The following is a 24,974-nucleotide window of genomic DNA, read 5'->3' on the forward strand; positions in this document are numbered from 1 at the left end:
TATCTAAAGAATTCTCCTTTAAAAAAAATATATATTTAAGACTTTTGTGAGCTTGGGAGAGAGAGCACATTCCAACTGTTTGATAAAATGCCTCAATAATGAATTGAGGGCAAATAAAAGAAAAAAATTGGGTAACCGTGATCGTAATCCCCGTTCTGTTAGTCCTAGAGGACTAAGCTTGGGAGAGAGAGCACATTCCAACTGTTTGATAAAATGCCTCAATAATGAATTGAGGGCAAATAAAAGAAAAAAATTGGGTAACCGTGATCGTAATCCCCGTTCTGTTAGTCCTAGAGGACTAAGCGAATAGCTGTGGCTTTGGGGGGAAACCTAAGCTCCACACGTGTCTCTGCGCTCGATCCCTCCCCTCTCCCAAAGTAAACTCCTTTTCGAGTCCGCATCTCTACGAAATTCGGCCCGGGGACTTTCCTAGGTATGGTCCGGGGACTTTCCTGGGCTAATCCATACCTGAGAGGTAGGAAGGCCCAATCGCTTCGTCACGGTTACCGCACACTCTCATGTTTTAAACCAATATAAAAATATATTTTTGGGCAATGTGGGACTATGACACGCAGCCATGGTTCCTGTTATTAAGAATTCAGATTGTGTGCATCCAGGGTGGAGGAATAAAACGCTCCTCCCACACGTCAGTATAGGCCACGTTAGTCACATTTTAAGGAATTAAAGCCTTAAATATCCTCTCTCTTTTTTTATTCAAAATTTCCTTGAAACGTAGCTAAGGTGTCTGACGTGTGGGAGGAAGGTTTCATTCCTCCACCTGCGTGCACAGGATCCGGATTCTTTTATTAATTAGTGTGCCAATTGTCGTCATATTTATCTGCCACGTGTCAAATTCAGTTATGATTTAGCACATTTTCTCTATGGCATGGGCGTTCTAACGGTAAAAGCCGCAGCCTTTCGAAGATCTTATCGCAACTCCTCGAATATCGCCATGACTCTGTTTCTCTGTCATATAAATTTGAGGATTTCTTCTTCATTTTCGATTGAAGTTCAAGTTCAAGTTCTCTGCAGCAACAATGGAGAAAGACGCAGTGAGGGTTCTCGTCACTGGCGCTGCTGGTAATTAACCTCTCTCTCAATATTATTCTCTTTCAATCTGTTTTGATTAAGCTTATTGGTATGTTCTTGTACGAAGGATTGAAATTTAGAGATTAGCTCAGATTCTTTGCTTCATGACCTAGAAATTTTTCCACTAGTTCAATTTCTTTTGGAAATTTTCTTGGAATCTCGAGGATTTCTTCGTTTTGGTGGATTTTTATTGATTTGGTTTTACTGTATTTATAAGAATGAGAAATTTTTCTGTTCTTAATCGAATTTTTTGGTTCTTAAAGATAATTAATATCGTTTTAGTCCCATTATATTGGGAAAATGGAGTACCTTGTATTACTTCAAAAGTTCGGCTATTGTGATATTACTTAGAGAAATTTTGAGATACTCGTCTATGTTTTGGGGTATTTCTGAGATATCCCTGTTTTTTAAAACTGGCCTCAGTCTTCAGTCGAAGACTAATGGAAAATGACCAAATAGCCTTGTCTTCAACCTCTTGCCTAAATCCTTAATTTTTGTCCTTAAAAACCAATATCTACAACCTCTTAACTCCACATCCCAGTGCAATTTCGAGTAAGGATTAGGAACTAGCAGATAAATCAATGTGAAGAAAATAGTAAATATTTTACTCTAGAAGACTTTGCCAAATAAATCAAGGGTTGAAGATAATTGGTTTTGGGAAAAAAATCAAGAGTTAATGAATTAAATCAAGAATGCCAAATAAATTAATTTTTTTTGCCTTAAAGGTCTATTTATTTATTTATTGTTGAATTTATTTATCATTATTATTATTATTTGGTTGGTTGTGGGGGGGGGGGGGGGGTGTTATTGTGAACCATGTGTTTCCAAATAAATTGCCTCTTTAATGTAAATGCTGAAGAAGTTGGATTTTTGGGGAAAACCAAGTGGTTGAAGATGGGGGTATTTCAATCTTTTTTTTTAATTAATCTCTCTCACGGAAGCGGTTGTCAAGTGGGTTATGTCACCAATGTGAAAACCAGGGGTATCCCAAATGCACACCAAAATCTGGAACAGTACCTTTTTTATTTTCCTATAGAATAACTTCCATAGAACAATGTGTCTTTATAGTGATCAACTCACAATTGAGCTATGGACTCAACCCCAAATCTATGAGATTTATTATACTATTACTATCTAAAGAAGAAGTAACATATCCAAGAAAATGATGACGATGATCATCATCAATTCGGTCTAAAGTCATACCTTTTGTTAATTCAATTGTGGTTAAATCCTCCATTACTACTATCCACATCCTTCTGGGGCTTTCTCTCGTTCTTTTAGGCCCACTCATGTCTAAGCAATTTTTTTTTTTTACGATAAACACTAAAAAGAACTATGGCTCCATTGTCATATTGCTTTTTAATGTTCTCTTTTGTTCCATGTTTATAATGTCTGTTTGTGCATAATCTTTGACTACATATTTTGTATAGGTTGACATCCACTTGTTTTACAGGGCAAATTGGCTATGCTCTTGTCCCAATGATCGCTAGAGGGGTAATGTTGGGTCCAGATCAGCCTGTTATTCTGCATATGCTTGATATTGAACCTGTTGCAGATGCCTTGCATGGGGTGAAAATGGAGTTGATTGATGCTGCATTTCCTCTTCTTAAAGGTGTGCCTCTTATATTCCATGGTTCAATCAAAAAATTATAGTTTCCATAGAACTTTTTTTTTTCTTTTATTTATTATCTGTGATCAATATATGGTTCAACAGGTGTTGTCGCTACCACGGATGTTGTCGAAGCTTGTATTGGTGTCGATATAGCAATTATGGTTGGTGGGTTCCCCAGGAAGGAGGGAATGGAAAGGAAAGATGTGATGTCCAAAAATGTGTCAATCTATAAAGCCCAAGCTTCAGCCTTGGAGGAGCATGCAGCGACTAACTGCAAGGTGAATTATGGATCTCCTGAATAGTTTGCATAATTTTTCAATTCCTAGGTAGTTATGGACATAGTACAGTACAATAGACAGATTTTTCAAACTTCAGTATTGTGAATTATATCCTTGTCGATTATCTTTTTGACTCTTCAATTTCTTCATTACCGTGGAATGATAATATTGATAACAATAGGTTAAAATCTATCCGATAAACAATAATTAAATGATTGAAAACCAATGTTGGAACGCCTGATAATTTTAGTATGAGAAAAGGATAAAACAAATGACCTTGTGTGGTCTATGGAAAACTAAGAAATGATGATTGCCTGCTAAGTAACAAGCAAAAGACACATGTTTTCCAACACCAATACGAAGCATGAGACACACATTGGACCTCATGAACTGCATCCATACTGTTAATTCCATATGTTCAGAGGATACAACTTTTTATCTATCTAGAGAGAACAAACTTGTTATTTCTTGGGATTCAGGGGCAGCCATATGTGCATGGCAGAATGATTTTTAAAGGCAATGTCCCCCCACTTATACCTGGTGGCTCCATCTAGAGAAATCAAAAAGAAAATTCTTGTTCAGAGAACCATTGTTAAGTATCTTGTGTTCCTGTCAAGTTTGGAACGTAGAAAGAATGAAATCAGATAATCTATACATTTTAAAATCTTATAAATAATAAAATGAAATATTTGAATAACTTAAGTTTTGATATGCGTGAAACGTTAGGGAATGGAATCAGCCAGTAGATAGAGCTTTGCTTGGAATGTGGACAAAACAAATGTTTTTTGATAGTTTCAAATCCTTTATGGTGACGATGCAATGATATTATTTTGGAAACCTCATGGACCTTCTGAATTTCTGGGTATGAAATATGTATGGTAGGAGGTAATGCTCTAAATCTGTGTTAGTTCACTCAATTTCTTAGCAAAAAAAACAGGGGATATAGGTTTGTTATATAAACTTTTATTAGAATTAAGGAATATGGTTTCTATAACTGCGGGAGGAGTAACCCTCATGGCCTGAGGAGTTCATAAGCTTTCCTTGCTTTTGTGATAAGTGGGTTATTCCAATTCAATTGTGTGCTTTGCAGGCATCTATTTCATTGAAGGTAATCAAAACATTTTTACTGCAGAAAAATTTGTCATTAGGAAGTGATAAAGGTACTCGGTCATATCTACATGTATCGGCTGGGCCAAATCCTTCAATATCATTGTTCATCCATTTAAAGCTAGACTTTGGATGCTCTTTTCATAAAAAAACGAAACAACAAAGAGGACAAAAATCACATAAAACACAAGGATTTACGGGGTTTAGCAGTGTGCCTACGTCCACGGATCAAATCAAGAACAATCACTATTTTCTTTCAAGTTTTACAGCCCTAGAGATCTCTATTTATAAAGTTGGGAGATGCAAAAATGTGTATCTCCCCAGAAATAGAAATTCAGAAAATATTACACAATTGCCTTTCTCGAAACCCTAAAAAAAATTGGACCTGGGGCTCCGCTCCCGAGCCCCTGGTATGGGACCTGTCCCCTTCACCCCCGCAACTCAGTGTACTGCCAACGGAATACAAGACATTTATACCACACTTTTTTCCTCCAAAGAGCTAATGTATGTTTTCTTTTTCAATAGGTTCTGGTTGTTGCCAATCCAGCAAACACCAATGCACTCATCCTGAAAGAATTTGCCCCTTCAATTCCAGAGAAGAACATCACGTGCCTTACACGACTCGATCACAACAGGGCTCTAGGACAAATATCAGAGAGGTTAAATGTCCAGGTCAGTGACGTGAAGAACGTAATCATATGGGGCAACCATTCTTCAACTCAATATCCTGATGTGAATCATGCAACTGTCATTACCAGTAGTGGAGAGATGTCTGTCAGAGAACTTGTCTCCAATGACCAATGGTAGCTCTCTAAACCAATCTTTTTTAGATTCTATGATGAATGACAAGAAGTTATGTATTTGTATAAATTTGCAAAATGTAATGCTGGTTACAACCCCAATTAAAAGGAATGTGCAACAAAGATTTAGACATCAGACCGATCCTGTGGTCCAACCAGGTCCTTGGATTTTATAATAAAACCTGTTTGGTTAGTGAACTGTTGGTTTTTGAGAACCATTCTAAACTACGAAACTTTTTGAAATCATTTCTTTTTAAGATAAATTTTTGGCGAAAGATTATAATTTCTACAATGGGATAATTTTTTGTAATCCAATTTTTTTTTTTTTTTTTGGCTAAGTTTTTAATGATACTTTTTATGAAATATAAATGAAGGTGATGTAGGAAAAACTGCACTTTTTTTTTTTTTTTTTGTAATAAATGAAAATTGGTCCAACCAAATTGAACCAGGGTCTGATGGTTCAATCAATTTGACAATTTTTCTTCCAAATATTGGATCGGTCTTAAACATAGATTTTGAGAGAGTGAGACGAAGAGCCAAAATAGAACATGGATTGGGGTAGTGAGAAAGGATATGAACACAATTGCAGAGATAGAAAACAGTGGTTTAGATAGAAATAAAAGGAGGAACATGAATTATTTAGCACTCCAAGGATAAGGCTTTGACAATGACGATGATGATGAGAAAGAAAAGAAAAAACAATATCACCCTTTGAGCTAAGTAACCATTCTAAGATTGAATAGTTAGAAAAGAAACTTCCATTTTGTAGCAATTTCATTGCCATGCAACTTTCCTACGAAATGTAAGTCAAAGTTTACTATCAAAGAAATTCCTAATGTTAATATGCACCAATCTTCATAAATTTTAGCTTATCTGCCAATTTATCCATTTCCTCCTTTACCTGTTTCACTAAAGACTTCTATTGTCATTTGTTTATCCAAGGCTGAAAACCGAGTTCATCACCACAGTACAGCAGCGGGGCGCTGCCATCATCAAAGCTAGGAAGTTATCGAGTGCATTGTCTGCTGCAAGTGCAGCGTGCGATCACATACATGATTGGGTTCTTGGTACTCCCAAGGTTGACTTCTCTTCTACTAAACAATATTTGATCTTGCATCACTTCTCTTCTACTCCCAATACTTACATATTCTTATTTACTTCATTATTTTTTTAATATCCAGGGCATATGGGTATCCATGGGTGTTTACTCAGATGGGTCTTATGGCATCCCTCCCGGCCTTATCTACTCCTTTCCTGTTACCTGCGAGAAAGGACAATGGTCAATTGTCCAAGGTAAGTTGTCCGAATCCATCGGTAAAATATTGCAGACACTTCTTTTTCTTTTCTTTAAGCAACTGAATGGCATAGTAACACAAAAGGGCGTTTCTTTGAAGAAGAAAAAAACCTGTTTAAAACACGTCTTGTACCTCTGGATTAAAATGTTAGTCGAGTTTTTTTTTTTTTTTTTTTTTTGAAAAAGACAAGTTTTTATTCATTTTAAACAAGTTTTTATTTTCACCTTTTTTTCATTAAAAAAAATTAAACTAAACTAAACACTTTCTTTGTAGCCTTATAGTTGTTTGTGATTTTATTCATGAATGTTTTACAATGTGGGATTTGTTACATAATAGAATTTGGTGATTCATAAATGTAGAAATATAGGATTTGATGACAATATATTAATGTTATGGTTTTTCATTTTCTCACTAGTGTATTATAAAAGATATGTTGATGAGTAATTTTTTTTTTTTGGCATAATAACATGTGTACTTATGTTAGAGAATATGCTATATTAGAAACATAGAATAAATTAAAATAAATGTCTTATGTATTACTAGGCATTTACATTTTTCCTAATTTTTAATATAGTTTTTATTCTTTATGTTTCATCGTTTTTTTCCCGTTTCTTTCTCATTTTTTCCAAAGTTAACCATTTTAAACCAGTACTCCGACTTTGTCAATATGCTGAATGGGGGAATATGAGCCGTTTTGTCGACCCCAGACTTTTGGGATCATCATCAATATTACATCTATAAATCTGGGGTCAGCGCTTTCAATTCTATCTAAAGCCATGCCCTTTGGTATTGCAAGTGTGTTCATATTCGTTCTCACTACCTCATTTGATGTTCTTTTGGTTCTTTCTCGCTCTTTTAGAACCTGCGATTTGTGCATTCCTTCTAACTGGGGCTGTAATTGACCTTAATTGCATGACCAAAGCATATCATCAATTAACTTTCTCGTAGTTTATCGCCAATGCCTTTGTGAAAATTTATGCCTATTGGAGATAAGGCTTTGATTATAATGAATTGAAATCCTTAATTCTTTTGAAATATGACCAAACTGGCATTCGTCTTTTGGAAGGTGAAATTTTGTGCTAATTCTTCAAAACAGGCTAGAAAAAGAAATTTTGTGTTAGATTTGCAAAAGCAAGTTTCAACCAAGAAATCAATCCAGGATATTTGCTGGTCAGTTGATGAGGCTTCGTGAAGCAATGAAAGTTAAATACACTAATCGCAAAACTAAGAAAAAATTGATAAAACATTATTATGTAGTAGAACAAACTCTTCCTCTCTTGACAAAGCCATCCCACAGAGTGTCGAAGTTTGATGATTTCTTACATTTTGTTGATATTACTTAGAAAATGTTATAATCTGCTATTTCTTTCAGTATAGCTGTTGGAATCATGCATTGTTTTTTTTTTTCTTCGAAAACATCTCTCCTCGAGGCTTATTAAATGAAAAATGGCAGATCTCAAAATCGATGAATTTTCAAGAGCAAAGATGGATGCCACGGCAAACGAGCTCATCGAGGAGAAGTCTCTAGCCTATTCATGCCTCAATTGATGATGCACACATGCTTCCAAGAGAAAAGAAAACTGAATCCAATAAATCAATACAAGTGGGGAACAAAAGATGATTCAAGTCCTTGAATATTTGTGGTGAATAATAATGGACCCTCCCTTTATTTTGCACAATTATTCTAATCAGCTACTACTTTGTGCTAGCTCTTCCTTTTGGATGATATTTTGTTTCCTTGTGGTGGTTTTGTTCTTTTTCATTCGCTCCACTATTTAGTTGGATATTTGATACATTATAGTCATGAAATGGAGTTAGTCAGTGTGTAAAGCCAGAATAAGCTTTTATCTTTTTAGGGAATGTGTTGGGCCAACTCATCTTTATGCCCGCAACACTGATGGATTCTCTAGTGAATTAAACATGCACCTCTATGTTTTGGTTAACACTTGAGACCCCTTCTGTTTTCAAACGAATGACTTACAACCTTGACTACAGTCTTCTCTGAGGGACTGAAGGAAAATGTCTTAAATGCCTTCATATTCAACTTCTAACCTAAAGCCCTTCCTCTTCAACTGTTCAAACTCTAGTATTTCCTTTTTGAAACCTATTTGACCTCATCATCAACGTCTTGCCAAAACCCATTGACTTTTCTTTTTAAAAAAAAAAAATCCATCATCTTCAACTTCCGAAAAAGTCCTATCTTGTTAATTGGGAGAAAAATCGAGGGTTTTTATTTTTTGCATAAAAGTTGAAGATGGTATTTAGGTCACTTTTTCAGTCTCTCAGAGAAGACTTAGGTCAAGGATAAGCCATCAGATCGAAAACAAAGTATTACCTCAAATACCTACTTAAATGTGCAGTGGGGTATGTCAAAATTACCCTAAATTCTCTAAATCCAAGTCTACTGATCTGTCAATGGAGTTGATCAAACATAGAACAATGTTTAGTCTTTTAGTGCTCCAAGCTCATGCTTTGATCATCTTATGGGTTATTGAGGACAAATCAAATCAGATGATTCTATTTATCAAACATTTTGACTAGTTCCTATGAATTTTGACTTTTCCCTGAAAGGGAAGACGAGCTAATCACCATACCCATTCTTGTCTATCCAATGTAGAACAATTATATATCTAAAAAATGTGTTATAACAATATCTAGAGGACAGGATGGATGTAAAATCCAAATAAATAAAAAGGGCTTAAATTATTTATTAAATTATAATACATCACATCCTAAATGATTGGATGAGAGTCATGATTTAGCTGTAAATTGAACCCACCAAATCATCAACACAAAGTTCCAAGTCCACCACTTGATCTTCATCAAAAGGCAGACATATACTAGGCCCCACTACATGCTTAGATAAAGTCTATTTTTGATGGCTGCATCATTTCAGCATAATAGACATAGCTTCTGAAAATTGCAGACTTAAAAGTAAAGCTACAATAAACAAGAATACAGAAAATGTAACCAAAAGATGGAAAAACTTCAAACCACATATGTTCCCTCCAAAGACCTCCATAGCTCACAACAATCTTCTTCCTCTTCCTTGGACTTACTTTTCCCTGTAAGGAAAGCTGAGCTTGGCTCCTGCATTAGATCAACGGTAACTTGTGCACCAGACTCATGAAATCGATCACAATTGGATGGATCGGGGAACATTTGGTGTTGGTGCGTCAAATGAGAGATGAACCCGGCTGATTGGGAACTACCCATTTCGTCGATTGGATGGTGGGGCCAGCCTTGGTCGTAGAAGAGCTGCCTAGCAAGGATAGACGCACGATTCTCAGCGATTAATTCACGGAGAGCAGCACTGGATCGAGATGAGAGATCAGACGGAGAAACCCAAGAAATTGTCTTAGATGACAGAAGAGAGAGAGCACCTCCCACCGGCGACGATATACAAGGATATCTCTCCCCCATTGATCGACTATCTGTGGAGAAAACAGCAGCAGAGATGGTTTTCATATTGGATTTAAAATTTAACCACAATAATACAGAAAAAATTCACTGAAAAATAAGGAAGCTGCAATGAAAAATATGATTCATTTGTAATTGGTTTCTAAGCATATTAGATCAAATTTGTGTCACATTACAATAACAAGAACCAAGTTAACGCTAAACAATGACATTGAAAGTGTTGGCTTTTTTGCATGGCAAAACGATGATCAATCAATCAATCAATCTTATATCTACAAATAGTGATTTCATGTCCTTATTGACATCAACTTTAAACAAAACAAAGTAACTAACCTCGCACCATTTGAATTTGAGAAGTCTAGAACAAGCTACTTCACCTCATATCCTTAAATCGAAGGGTGCAAAGTTTTTGACTTTGCATGAGACTGCCGATTTATGAACTAGCATTCCCTTTCTATAGATAGAGAGAAAGAAGTCCAAGAGTTTCCGCTCTTGAAAATTTCCTAACCCATCAAGGAAAACTAATTCATTTAATTCAACTATTACTTTCCTTTATTGAAATATTGGTTCAGGAATCCTTTCATGGTACGTATTTCTAGGAAAAAACTTTGAAGAAGGAACCCTCTCCATTGGATTACACGTGGCATTTCCAAGGAGGTATTCTAAATTTCGGTGGAAATGTAGGGATGTGAAATAAATTCAAATTGCCATGAGTCTTGTAACGAGGGTTCCTTCAAAATTTTGAAGCAGCCTGCCCACTTCAAAGTTGGACTTGTATTTCTATTAGAGAATCCAACATTTTAGGAAACTTCAAACACAAAAAATGGGGCATGCAGGTCATGCAATTCTAAGTAATAATCTAGCATCCTCCCACCGGACTGATGTGATTTTATCAAACTAATTTTCTTAAAAAAACTTTGAATTTTGCAGAATTACTCTTGTTGGATTTGACAACTAAAAAACAATCATACTGTTTGCTTTCTGAACCCTTGATGAAATTTTAACTACAAACCAAACAACACAAGAAAATGGAGAGAAATAAAATTGTACTTCAAAGAGAAAGTCACAAAAGACTATGACTCTTGCCTTCACAAAAGGCCTTTAGGAGACTTCTTCTCAACTCTTACACAACTGTCCCACACTTCCCCATTGTAGACCGAAAACCAAGAGTGATTTTACAAGGGCAATGCATTTCCATATTCCTAATAATTTCTACAACCAATATGACTTATCAACTTCCAAGAAGAGATATTTCTAGAACTATTTTCTTCAACCAGTATGACTTTAAACTTCAAAGAAGAGGTATTTCCAGATCTTAACTGTTCAAAAAATCATTTTCCAAAATGGGGAAGACAAAAGGGTGTTTTTGGTTTGCACACCTTTCAACATACACACACACACACACACACACACACACAATCATGATTAATTTTTCCAAAAAATTCAAATCAATCTTATTCAAGGCTATTAGTAACAATTTTCCGTAATGTTTTCCTCAACTCCCATCGATGGAGAGAGGTTTCTTTTATATTAAATTGCAAAAGATGCATTCCTTTTTGTAGGAGATTTACACATGCTCTCTTTCTATAAAGAAGACAAAAACATTCCTAACAAAGATTTACACATGCTCTCTTGGTGTAGCATCAAGAGATCCTGTTGTGTGGGTCTCTCTTGCAACCTTCCATAAAGTCAATCATCTTAATAACTTAGTTAAGACCACTAACATATGTCATTGCGGTTGCACATCAATATACAACACACTCCCTTCCATGCATTTCCCACTAACAACCTTGACCTGATTCATAAGTTGGGGAATTCGTAAGCAATTACCTACCAACACAACGGACACAAAATAATATCTTGTCAAGACCTTTCCTGTCAACAATCCAAAAATGCTATATGCACACATAGTTGGAAACAAGAAATGCAAAAACGCCCTATCTTGAGATCACAATACGATACTCTAATAGCCTTAGTCACCAGTCCCTATGATCATAGATCATCATGGTTTGCAAATATATAAGACCAATCCTTTCACATTGTTTTCTAAAGGTCTTCGACACAAGCTCTAGTCATTGGATCAACAAACTTATGCATGCTATAGACATCTGATGTTTCTAAACATTCTCTTTAACAAGGTATCTCGTCCATTAAAAAACTTATTGTTTTAGAGAAGATGATTACTGTGGCATCACAATGGATTCTCAAAAAACTTATTGAAGGTGTCGACAATCCCAAATATTGAGATAAAGATCTGCAACCCTAACTTATGTTTCATAGCCTCAAAGCATGCCATGAACTGGACCTTCTTGATGGCTCCATTTGCGAGTAGAAAACATAAAATAAATAAATTTCCTACCATCAGGGCGGGGCATCCAATGAAATCCAAGTTTAAGTGATCATTTTTAAATGATCAACCCTCCTAAGCATGAGCATGTAATTATTAGCTCCCTGTAAGTATCATATCACTTTCTTTGCAACTTTCTCATAATCCTTTGTAAAATTGATTTCTGATCTAGTACAAGTCTAGACATACATAACAGAAGCATAAAGTACATCTGTTTAACATTAATCGTTGAATAGTTTTACATACTAAATCTCTTCAAAACTCATTCAATATATACTTTTTGAGACAACCTTAACAATCCTCAAAATTGATCTCGAACTACCTTGTATCTTTAATTGTAATTTGTAAAGTTTCTGGTGACAAAATATTTAATCTTGTGCAATAAACCTAAATCATTATCAATGTGCAAGATATCATTAATATATAAGATCAAAGATATAAATGTAGTACCATTGACCTTCAAATATAAACCCCAAAAGTTATCATTACCGAAAAATATGTTTATATCCATATGTAAACTTCTTAATTTTGAATGAGTCATTATTGGGTACTAGATAAAAGGTCTCCTTTTAATCAATGCTTAGTTTCTAAATGAAATCGTTGACCATAGTTAGCTTTTTTCGTTGATATTGCCTTTAATGCCATACTTGGTCTTAAACACATACTTACACTCATTAGGAAATTCAATGAGATCCTATATTTCATTCTTGTCCATTGATTTCAAGTCGACTTCCATGATATTGACCTAATCACTACTTTATATGGCTTGTGAAAATAAAACCAGATTCTTAACAATCCCCACACAAAGTCAGGTTCTTTTAGATATTGTATAATTAGCTGAGATAGAAGATCTCTAAACTCTTTTGAGAACTTATTAAAACTATTGAATATGGTGTTTCCACACCAAGTTAGTTGGTGACCTGATATAGGACCAATTAGGGAAATTAGTTAACCAAAAATATTCTGGTATTTCAAGTTTAAGGATGAAGGGGAAAGAGATTGGGTTTGGATAAAAAATGAAAATAAGGACTTGGAAATAGAAAATTAAGGTTTATGGGGTTGGTTCAAAGTATATAGATTAGAATGGGAATTAGGGTTTACTATATTGGAAATCTTTGGATGAAAGAAAAAAAATGGGGAGAAATAAAATTGCAATAATACTTAATTTATGTTAAAAAAAATCAGTCCAGCAAATCTCCAATCAATCTTCAAGGTTCGCAAGACAAAAAAACACAAAGGTAGCACAAAAAAGTAATATGGAACCTCTAGAGAAAGGGGAAAGAGAGAAAAGCTCTAGAAGCACTCTAGGGTTCCTAGAAATCACTTCTAGGGTTTGTGAATTACTCACCAAGATTGTTTAGGCAACCACAATTCAAATCTAATTCATTAGCCTCCATAAAGGGAACGAGGAGAGTATTTATATGCTATAATAAGTGGAGCGTCCAAACCTAATGAGCAAAATTACAGATTTACTTTGACTCCCAAAGTGATCGTAATTGACCAAAAAATGACTCATAACTCACCTAACGACTTGACTAAACACCATGAAACTTTAAAGAAAGATAAAATAAGACTTGAAGAAACATAAATACCCTTGGTTTCTATAGACAAGAAAAAAAATTATAACACTAAAAAATAAAAAAATCACCAAAACCATCTTCATCACACAATCTTTAGTTGTCGTTCAACACTGCTTGAAAACATGGGGGAGATTGGCACTTGTGTAGCTTCTAAATACGAGAAACTACCATTTTTTAAAGGTTTTGAGTACAATTCAAAGATATTGAATTATGTTTGGCCATCTACCTCTTTTGATCAAAACATTATGCTCACAACAATTACTGATGAATCGGAAATATATATGGTCATATGTCAAATGAATAATTCCAGTGCTCACGGGCTTGATGGATATTTTGGAACCTTTTATGAAAAGTATCGACAGAATATCAAGGAGGATCTAATTGTTATGTGCATAGTTTCGGTAAGGAATGTCTTATCCTGAAATTGGTCAATTCTACATCTACTATGCTTATTCCTAAGGTGGATGTAACTATTTCTTTCTCTGAACTTAAACCAATTAGTCTACGAAATTGCTTATATAAGAACTTTCCAAAGATTTTTCCCTTGTGATGCCTTCTTTATGGAGAAAATCACCTTTGGATTGGACATTTTTTTATAGGTATAAAGGGTTGGTGGTTATATAGCAAGGTCAAGTTAGGTTCAAATGGGTTTTGAACCTGGGTTAAAAATTAACATCGATGGTTATAGTTTGGGGAATCCAGGTCCCTCAGGTGGTGGATGTATTGATATTAGAGATTCCCACAAAGATATCATTCACGCATCTTATTGGCTTTTTGGGGTTTGTTCTAAAAGGAATTAAAATGTAAAACACTATTGGAGTGCCTAAGATCTTCTAATCTATGGTCTGATGTTTGCTCATACGTTGTGGAGAATGAATTCATGGTTGAAGAAGATCAAAGAAGTATTATCTGGTATTTATTGAGAAATTTATCATAGGTCTTTTTTTTTTTTTTTTGATGTTTATAAATTTATCATAGGTTTGAAGAAGGGAATGCAGTGATAAAGCTAAATTCACGTAGTCCGCATAGAGTTCAGTTATCTTTCCAAATCAAAACAATCTCTTTATTAGTCCTAGTAAAGTTCATAAGTGAGAGGATGGGTCTTGCATTGTTTCGCCTGCTGCAACCAAGGGATATGTCCCATGTATACTTGTGTTCTTAATTCTTTTTATTAAATCTCGCCCAATTAGCCAAAAAAGAGACATTTTCCATGGGGGAGGGGTAAATGCTCTAGCATTTTTATGTCTTTAGCCAGTCCTTCATAGTTCGTCAAACGCCCTTGCCTTTTCTTAGCATTCGTCATTCCTTAATGGACCAAATGCCGTACTATTTTCTTATCTTAAGTCCGTCCTTGGCAAGTTATACCGATCCCAAATGTTGGCTTATTTAATGGTAAACTACCTGTCGAAAATACAATTGAATAAAAAACTTAGTTCTAAAGGTTATACATATTATAACAATGATTAGCTTCAAAGCCTTATCCCAAATATTTGAAGTCCTCTAAAACGAATCATGTTCCTCCATCCCACTTTGTTCAAAGCCAAACCTCCAGTTATTGAGTCAAAAATTTCTAGATAAAGGAAATTAAATACCCCAACTCCCTCGTGTGATGCAAGCATGAACATCAAGTTCGGGCTAGATTAAATCGGAAGTTATTCTTGCAATATTTTTTAGTGCATATAAGCATTCAACTATATCCAAGATGCAAATCACATTTTGAACTCTATTTCGTGGTATTAACACGTTCATTATTCCACCGGCCATCTTTGGCCATCTTCACTCTTAGCATGCATCTTCCTATCTTTTAACTGCTTCCATTCACATCCTTAAGATCCCTGGATTTGCATCAAAATGATCCTCATGGCTGGTTTTGTAATAGATTTTCTTTTTACACGACCAAATCATCTCAAACACTTCCATTTATATTATTTACAATGTTCTTAGGATAAAATAGTTAATACTTTGCATGGACATACATGCGAGAACCTTGGAAGTCCATTATTTATACACGTATTTGAGTCACACTCACCCATAAATTGAAGAAGCCATGGCATTCTCACAAGCCATGTCAGTCATCCCGCAGATCGTGTGGAAGAGATAATCCATTCACCACAATTATTCTCTACAACCCAAATTTCTATAGTCCACAGAATCAAGATTTGATAAGATGCTGGTGTTGGATGGCATGTACGTTTGCACATGGCTTACAAAAATTGGCATTTATTTAAGGTTAAAATTATCCTTATACTCAATATAAGAGATTGTTAGATACTCACCCTTCTATCATTATAATAGTAACAATATTTCTATCCTTTAGCAAGCCCTTCAACAGCATATATTTTTAGTTTTGTAAAATTCTTTTATTTTGCTTGATGTATACGCATAAAAACTTCATGATTTCTAGGTTGGTACATCTTGACAAACTCTAGAGTTGCAACTCTCATTGTTCTTCTCATTTTTCACTCTTCTTCTTCCATTAGAGTAAAGAACTTCACAGTTCCCATTTTAATTTATTTTGTCGTCTCTAGAATTACCATTCATCCGTCTCAAAATTCTCATCATTGGCATGCTCATTCACGGACATGTTTCTAGACTACCAACCATTCAGCTCCATAAAGCATGACTAGTTTGGTTTTTGTCTCATAAAAAATTTCTTCTAATATAATTGGTATATGTCAATAGTTATGAATCACTTATTCACCCGTCATTACATGTGGAAGTTATTAAACAATCTCTTTATCATTGTGAATAATTGAACCCAAATAATAGCAATTATCTTTTTGGGGCATTTCCAATCAGTAAACCTTATACAACATCCCAATCAGTAAAGTTTATATAACATCAAATCTCTAGAATAGTCCTTACAAAGGGCATGCATTTATTATCTTGAAATCCTAAATTTATACGGTATCAAACCCTTCATAATTATAATTTTCTATTCACTTTATCCAGAATGTCATCAACCAATACTAAATCATTATAAATAATTTACTGAAATTGAAAAGTTAATCCATCCATAGCTAGTGCAATTAGGGATGGAACTAGGATTGATCCCCAAGGAAATCCCACTTTGGGTGGAAATTAGTTGATAACATGCATCTAACTTACTACACAAGTACATTCACCAATTTCCTTTTAGTCAACGAATAGCCTTCAACCTCTAAGAGATCAATAGAAATGGAGTTACCGACCTTTAAAACTTTAAATACTATAGAGCATTCAACATCATAAGGAACTATATAAACAATTTGAAGGCATAAACTTATCGTTCATGTTTTGGTCTCCTCTAAAAGGATCAATACTTCCCATTTTCTTGCTGCCATCCATTATTAGATTCCAACTACCTTCAACTATTAAATTCTTTGGCCCCGTGAATTTGATGCTTGAGGGTGTGTAAAGCATTTTCTTTTTCTGATTATCATTCACGTTGATACATCATCCTTGTTGGCAACTAGATTTTCGTCATTGTATATACATCGTTCCATCTAAACATGCAATGTATGAAGGTGACAACTTGCTAAGTTGGTTAAAGACTTTGATTGTTGATACGATGACCTGGGATCAAAACCCACCTTCCCCTACTAATTACCGACGACTAATCTTGCTTGCCAAAAGTGCAGTGTATAAAATCACAAGATATGTGATCTTACTATCAGTTATACAAGCAAGTGCAACCCATCCAATAAGTTTGGACGAATGGTTGATTCTAAATAACCAAAATCAGATGATTCAGGTTAAGCTCATGTCTAATGGATATAATGAATTCACAGGTCTCCAAGGTTTACAATTTTATTTTAGAGGAATATTTCAACCAAGGGGAACAAAATGAAAAATTCACTGAAAAGGAACAAATCATTCCAAAGCATTTGAAAATTTTCAAAACATTCCTGAAACATTCATTAAAATCAATATTTCTAGAGATAAATATCGCAAAAAAAAATGTTTCGGAAATCTCTCTCCTTCTAAAATTTTCTTTATATTTTCTTATTCTTTCCCAGGCATTATAAAAATTGAGGTTTTGAGTTTTGTTTCTGAAATTGGTATTGGAAACCATTAAGATTATAACAATTGAGGTTTAAAGATATTAACTCAGTTGAATCAAAGAATTAATACTTAGTATTATATAGCCAGGGACCTTGCACAAAAGGGTAGAGTCGTCTATCTTCAAGAACCGGCAGTGGCTGTGCTTCTTGGCCATTAAACTATGCAATAATTATAATATGGTGACCAATTTTCAACACTAAGGACGACGATTAAAATCAAACAAAACGGGAATAAAAATCAATAAAAACATGAAGAGTGTGTAGGTGGTAAGAAGTAAATAATAGGAATGGTGAATAAACCCAAGACTTTTACTTGAATTTGAATCTGAACCATTGACAACATAACATCCAACGATTTTTTTTAAAAGAGACTCTGATGATATGTATATATATATATATGAAATGAAAGCAAGAATTTACTGATGGTTAGGAAATTGAGATTCATAAACTTGTAGCAAAAGAAAGAACTAAGTATTACGAAAGGGAAAGGATTCCAATTATAATTCCAAAAGTTTTTTTTAAAGAAAATCAGATATACAATCATGTGATCTTTAGTTATATAACATAGTTTTAGGGTAAACTAGCCCATTTAAAATTGAACTTACATCTTTTTAAAGAATTTTTTTCTCTATCCAATGCATCTCTTCGTTTTTATTAAAAATAGTTTCATTAGAAAAAAATTCATCAAGATCTTTCCCAGCAATATATTATAAATAATTTTATTTTATGGTTTAAAATTGATTAGAAGAGGATGTTGAGAATTTGAGATAGATAAAGTGGTAAGACTTATGAGCCTTAAATAAATAAATAAATAAAAAAGGAAGAAGAAGATAAAATTTTGGAAATTTAGGATTAAACCCATGGAGAACTTTGGTTCAAGTTGGGGATCTAAATTCTAAAGAGTAGTTAGCAGTCAATAAGCCATGGCAGTAATTTGAAATTTTGAATCAATCAATCAAAATAGATAGAAAAAAATAAAAGAAGATTAAAATGCACCTTGAGAAAGGTTTCTAGAAAGAGAATCGTTGGAACTCTTTCTCCTCCGCTCATTGTGCCCAGCTAGTCTCCTTCTACAACTCCTCTTCGAATCATCAAACTCTGATACTACATGAAACCTACACCCACACACCCCATCCATCCAAAATAACTCAAAAAAATAAAAATAATTCTTTATAAGGAAATAAAAACTCAATATCTTTCAAAATCAATAAAAGAGAAAATTTTAAATTGCTGTTATTTAAAAATTCAAAAACACACTAAACATTCTGATTTATTTTATTTTTCTAAATTTATTTTGGGAAGTAGAAATGAATTTAACCTGCTACACTGCTGGCAAAACCTCTGCTCAATCCCAAGCACCACAACTTTAGGAGCCTTGGAGTGCATCTCACACACCTTATGCCTTCTATGATAGTCCTTAGCATTCAACAACGCCACGTGGCATCCTTCTACTTGACATCTTGGTACAGTACTAGACCCTAGCAACGAAGATGAAGAAGATGACCCACTAACACCAATAAACGATCTCCCTCTCTTCCCTATAGGAAACCCAGACACGTGTGGACCACCACCAAGACCACCACCACTAACACTAGTATCCTCAAAGTAATGTCTCTTCCCAAGCTTCAAACACGTGAGGTGAGGGTCAGGGTGCACGTGCGAACCTCCTCCTCCTCCTCCTCCTCCTCCTCCTCCTCCTACTGCGGAGTACAAGGTCGGATGTTGGGATTGGTGGTGCGCATTATCCCCTGTATGAGAGAACATGAAAGCGTGCGCTGCTGCTGTTGAAGCAGTAGTAGTCGTCCTCGTGTCATCGTTCAAAGGATTGCTCCAATCAAATCTACACGTCCCAACTTCCCGAAAATCCCACAAAAAATTTATATTATTACCATTTTGCCCTCTCTCGTTGTTGTTGTTGTAGTGTTGTTGCTCTCCCCCACACCCATTGTCCATCTCTCTCTCTCTCTCTCTTCTGGTCTTTCTATTTTTAAACCTACTATACTACTTATAAGAATACTCCTGTGTTGCTTTCCCAATATAACAGGAGAGAGAGAGAGAGATAGAGAGAAAAAAGCTTAATTTCTGTGTTCAGCACCAATGGGGTTACATAGCAACGACGAGTCTGGTTCTGGGTTCAGCTCCAATAGTGTTATTAAGAGAAAAGCTGCAGATATCGCAGCAGAGAGAGAGAGAGAGAGAGATGAAAGCCTGAGAAAGTGGGCCAGACACGTGGACTGAAATGATTTGAGGGTGAGGAGAGATAGAGTCAGGGTGACAGTAGTGGAAATACTGAGAGAAAGTTGAGATGACAAGACTAAAGACGGAAGAAGAAGATGAAGAGAGAGAGAGAGCATTTACTTGCTTTAGGCAGCACAGTCTCCTTCCTCTTCACTTCCCTTCCCTCGTCCAAAAAAGTTGATTGGAGATTCTACGCTCCACGGAGTTGTCTAACTATTCAACTTTAACTTTCACTTCTCCACATATGGCACATAACCCCTTTTTATGTTTAAAATCATTTAGAAATTTAAATAAAAAGAGGAAGACATTCAACTCCTCCCATAGTACAGGATCAAGACGTTGAAAAAGCAACAAAAAAAAAAAAAAAAAAATCCACGTCAAATCCTTGCCAGTTAAGATTTTGTTTTTCCTTACCCCATTGATCGGCTTCATATATATTTTACGTGTCGTAAATGCCCTTGTAAATATCATGATTGACAAAAGTGGACACGTGGTGACATGGGAGGGTTGAAGTGAAAGATTTGCTGTGTCAAGAATCAATTCGACAAGATATACGTCGCTATCAAGTAGGGCAGTAATCGAATGGTGGACAAATAATTCAACAAAACCAGAATCAGTTAAACTGGATATCTTGGGTAGGACCATACCAAATCTACCTTACTAAATAAAGCCTTCCAACTTGGGTCCCACGGACAACCCACCTTAAGTGCATTCTACGAGTCAATAGAAAGTCTTCTTGATAGGGAGTGTTTGGTTACCGATTTTAGTCGTACACCTCTTCATTGAGTTTGACACTTTTAACAATGTTAGCAAACACACCCCTAACCTATCATCTAATTGCAATTGTTTGATGAGAGAGCCTATCAACAACCATATTATTCTCTGCTACATAGGTCTGTCCATGGTAATAAACATTTTCTCTAAATTCTTCTTCTTTTTTTTAATATGAGATTTAATGATAATAATTTGATTTTATGAATTTTTATTAAATATATTTTTTTTTATATAATTTTTATCCCTTATCGATTTAACCCGTACTTCAATTTTATGAATATGGCCCATCTAATAATGTTGAGGCATCTGGCCTTCAAACCAAAATATCTCACCTAAGTCTCCTGTATATACGCAATACCCCAACCAACCACACATATCAAATAAAATTAGATAAATCTCTATGAGTAATCGTTAAAGAGGTTTGATCTCAAGACCTTTCCCTATTTTAAGAGAGGCCCAGGCCACTACACTTCAATTCGTTATATGTAATTTAATATTATAAATAAAAAATAAAAAATATATGCTTACTACTATAAATCAAGTTTATTCTAGAATAACAGATCACAAACTTGAATTCAAACCGATCAACAAATTATAAATGCTCTCAGGTATCATTAATTCATATAATAATATTGGACTTTGAGATAATTTTTGCCCCACAGAAAAATTATTCACGGATGTAATAGAATTCCGATAACCGATTCCACAAAATCTAATTAGGGTAATTTTGCAAATTGACAATATCCTAAATACACTTGAGTGCCTGTTATCGTTGGCTCCAAACTCGTGGATTGACTTTTATGTGAGCAAAATAAATATCTTGGACTTTAGCACTTGACGTCCATTTCAAGTTGCATTCTATTTTCTTTATGTATTATCAAAATAAAATAAAATAAAATAAATGGAACACAGACTGTAAATGCAGCCTACAAACAAGTTAGCTACACAAGTGTCACAAAAAAGTGGGAACTACGGGGGTCCTATAAAGCAGGGGTGATCGTGACCACACCTTTGCATTCTTTTTTGTGAAAAAATATAATTAAAAAAAAAAAAAAAAGCTCCTCGTTTGCTTTTAAAGTTTAAAGGATGGTATTTTAGGTAAAATTAGAACAAATGGCTTGACCGTTGAGGGGGAGACAACAAAAACAGAAGCTTTTATAGACAGAGAAAGAGAGGACAGCACAGAGACAGAGTGCCAGCAGCGGATGCAAATAGTAAAATTGATCTGCAGCAAACAAAACCCACTCATCCATATTTACTTACATCCACTCTTGTTTATGGTAAAATGGTAAAAATATGCCACACAAACCTGACGAATATCACTAGTAAAAAACCTGAATCACTCGTCCCAAACCCTCAACCTCAATTTAGTACTTTTTGTTTTAACAGTTATAATATTGTTGTTGGGGTAAATCTGAGGGTCAAACTTTTCAAATTCAATACGATTTTACAGTATTTACTATTCATTGGGTCTCACCTTCCCAAAGCTTTCTTAACCATATGATCTATTACATATGAGTGGTTAAAGAGTGGATAAATAATGGTTTTTAAATTCAAAGTTGATTGGGATGGGTCAAAATTGATTCATGGCCACTAAATGTGTTGAGTTTAGTCCCACATCAAATACAAATTGTCTTATCTCTCTCCTTCTAAGATCTTGGGCCTCTCCACTCATTACTAATTAATTTTGAGTTGGAACCTCCAAATTTATCAAAATGGGTTTTTGATTTTTATTTTTTTATTATTATTAAGCTAGGGTTGAAGGGACCCCTCTCTAATAATCGACGAGAATAATTACAACATACATCCTCTAATCAAATTTCTCATCAATTATAAAAGAACATTAATGATATGTTTGGATTGAGAGAAATGGAAAGATGAGAAGATAAAATAAATGAGTTTCTCTTAGTTGGATTGTTAAGTGGGAGAGAGAAGATAAAAAATTAGAGATAAGAGAAAAAAAAGTGATCGAGTTTTCTTTCCAAAAGTTGAGAGAAACATAGGGAAACCCTTTAAAAATATTTTATAATTCCAACTCTGCCCTTAAATTTTTTTTAAGACATTTTAAATTTCAAAGCTATCCCAATTTCTCTCTTACCAATTCAAACATGGTATAAAGAAATTGAGTTTCTCTTCTCTTCTATCTACTTCTCTCAATCAAAACATAATGTAAAAGAATCTTCCACCATGACTCCTTAAGCATGGTAAATAATCTATAATTCTATTTGCCTCACGCAAAAGATTTGAAAGTTCAAGAAAAGAATGTTGAAGCAATACTCTAATTCTCTTTCACCATTTGGACATACTTCAATGGATTTTCAACTATTAGTCGGTCACTAACTTGGTGGATCTCAAATTTGAGTTGATTCATCTAGGTTTTCACAGATTCAAATAAGTCAATCAATCCATTCCCTTGAAGATATTTGAATGTTGTGAAGAGAAAATTGCAATTATTGAAAGAGATGATAATGAGCAAAATGACAACTAGCAATGTCATTGCATCAATATTAATAGCGATCATGAGTGCATATTATGGGATTATTATCACCAACTGCAACATCTTTCGATGTTTCAAGTATTGTGACTCTTGATAAGCATAGGCCAATTTAGCAAGAATTAATCCAACTATCTAGTCTATAAAAACAAGTTAGAAAATTTATATTTTCTTTAGGAGTCGTGATAATCTGACTACCCCAAGTGGCACACTCAATCAAATTTCTTGACGTGACAAGTCTAGAAATCATAGATATGTACGCATCAGGATACACAATTCCCTCAAGATACACATTTTTATGGGAAAATGCAATTTTGTATCCCGAGGCGTACAGATCTACGATTACCAAACCTGTGACGTCAAGAGAGTCGATTGAGTGTGCCACATGGGGTAGTCAGATTATCACGATTCTTTATTTAACAATAGTAATGAGTTGTTGGATTTACACCTATAGCTTTGTTAGTTTGACAAATTGCAAAACAACTTTGAGCTCGTGAATTCTAGTGTGTTTTACCTATTTAAAAAAAAAAATCAACATTAACGAGTCAAAGGCTCACCAAAAGCAACTTAGGCTCGAGATCTTGAGAAGGTGACCTGAGATATACCTATGTGAAAGGCAATCAAACAACCATAACAATAATGATAGAAGAGAAATGTTACCACTCTTACAAAGAGCGAAGCTAGTAAGGAGCTCGTGGGAGCAATTGCCCCCACCAAACTTTCTGGGGTGGTTTTATATATCCTTTAATTTGATATACCCTTGTATTTTCCATTAATTACATGTCCCATCTATCCCTACACTATCACCTCTCTCCATTTTTAAACCCCCTCTCACTTTCATTTTTTTGAAGATGATGTTGTCTCTTGATTTGGGCCTCCTCTCGTACACTAATTGGAAATGACCTAAAAGTCATTTTTTTTCAATTTCTTACTAAAAATCTCTAAATTTCTTTTCAAAATCATTCGTCTTTAAACTCTTTAATTATATCATTAACTACAATTTGCCCCTACTACAGGAAAATTCTGACTCCTCCCCTTACTATCCTTATACACTAACTCTCATATTAAGGATTGGGTCTTGGATACATGTATAAAACCTAATATTATTATTATAACATCCATTGATCCATATTTACAAGTGGAGGTCGTGACGTCACACGTAGATAACAGTTTAGATAATTCAACTTTTGAATTATTGAGATCTTATTGATCATCCTTACAAAAATCAACCGGCTATGAATGTTATCCATAAGAGCCCCCACAAACATTCGTAGCGATCCAAATTTAGAAAACTTGGCTTTGATACTATACAACCGGTTGCCAAAAGATGATTAATTGTGTTCCAATCATTGATAAGCAGCCTTCCATGCATGTACAGCACGTGTACCATTATATAGGGTGTATACAACTTAGGAGTACGTTATATCTACGGTTTTCCATTAGTAATTATCATTTAAAATGGCAGGGAGAGCTTTTAAAATTATTTAGGAGAGTGATGCAGAATTCCTGAAAAGTAGGAGAAGCTATCACTTTGTAATTATTTAAGGGAGTGATGACACGTGTACATCATCAGCATTCTCCAGCGACAGTTACTTTATGAGAACTCTTATCCACTCTTTGTTTCCCTTAGTGAGACAGTATAAATATGAAAACTCAAACAGAAAAAAAAAAAAAAAAAAAAAAAAAAAAAAGAGGGAAAGGGGACCATTTAAATGAAGTAGTTAGGGCAAACTGATCTTATTTGGTAATTTTGGTAAGTCATTCTTACAAAAAGCTATCCATTCTTGTCGGTTATTAAAAAAGAAAAAGAGAAAAAATGAAATGGATCCGGATTGGTAGACCCATGAAAAAGACTAATAAAATACAAATGAAGACAATAATACGTACACTAATGCCA

The 24,974-nt window shown here is 34.7% G+C and overlaps 2 protein-coding genes and 1 non-coding gene across 3 annotated transcripts; 1 reads left to right on the top strand and 2 right to left on the bottom strand.

The window, feature by feature from the left end:
* Positions 1-257: 257 nt before the first annotated feature.
* On the bottom strand, positions 258-508 carry LOC147380588 (RNase MRP). The gene has a single exon (XR_015175243.1).
* Positions 509-908: 400 nt separating this feature from the next.
* LOC147380589 (malate dehydrogenase, cytoplasmic-like) lies at positions 909-7,889 on the top strand. Its single transcript, XM_086431495.1, has 7 exons — positions 909-1,080; positions 2,543-2,701; positions 2,804-2,979; positions 4,612-4,889; positions 5,829-5,964; positions 6,068-6,179; positions 7,635-7,889. Exons 1-7 carry the CDS (start codon positions 1,038-1,040, stop codon positions 7,727-7,729), a joined length of 999 nt encoding a protein of 332 aa, XP_086287621.1. The 5' UTR covers positions 909-1,037; the 3' UTR covers positions 7,730-7,889.
* A 992-nt stretch (positions 7,890-8,881) lies between these two features.
* On the bottom strand, positions 8,882-19,963 carry LOC147380590 (squamosa promoter-binding-like protein 7). The gene is made up of 3 exons (XM_086431477.1): positions 18,890-19,963; positions 18,568-18,686; positions 8,882-9,615 (listed from the first exon to the last, which is right to left on the bottom strand). The coding sequence occupies exons 1-3, from the start codon at positions 19,522-19,524 to the stop codon at positions 9,170-9,172; spliced, it is 1,200 nt and encodes a 399-aa protein (XP_086287603.1). The 5' UTR covers positions 19,525-19,963; the 3' UTR covers positions 8,882-9,169.
* Between the last annotated feature and the right edge of the window lie 5,011 nt (positions 19,964-24,974).

Source organism: Akebia trifoliata, unplaced genomic scaffold, assembly GCF_017979445.1.
Source record: "Akebia trifoliata isolate Shusen 1 unplaced genomic scaffold, ASM1797944v1 Contig01285_ERROPOS320191, whole genome shotgun sequence".
Taxonomy (NCBI): domain Eukaryota; kingdom Viridiplantae; phylum Streptophyta; class Magnoliopsida; order Ranunculales; family Lardizabalaceae; genus Akebia; species Akebia trifoliata.

Bases quoted from the DNA above. Each gene is read 5' to 3' on its own strand.
- LOC147380589 (XM_086431495.1), top strand. From the start codon at position 1,038: ATGGAGAAAGACGCAGTGAGGGTTCTCGTCACTGGCGCTGCTG. The intron at 1,081-2,542 runs GTAATTAACCTC...CTTGTTTTACAG, and splicing joins TCTCGTCACTGGCGCTGCTG to GGCAAATTGGCTATGCTCTT. The intron at 2,702-2,803 runs GTGTGCCTCTTA...ATGGTTCAACAG, and splicing joins TGCATTTCCTCTTCTTAAAG to GTGTTGTCGCTACCACGGAT.
- LOC147380590 (XM_086431477.1), bottom strand. From the start codon at position 19,524: ATGGACAATGGGTGTGGGGGAGAGCAACAACACTACAACAACAACAAC. The intron at 18,687-18,889 runs GTTAAATTCATT...GTGTGGGTGTAG, and splicing joins TTTTGCCAGCAGTGTAGCAG to GTTTCATGTAGTATCAGAGT. The intron at 9,616-18,567 runs GTGCATTTTAAT...TTTTCTCCACAG, and splicing joins TTCTAGAAACCTTTCTCAAG to ATAGTCGATCAATGGGGGAG.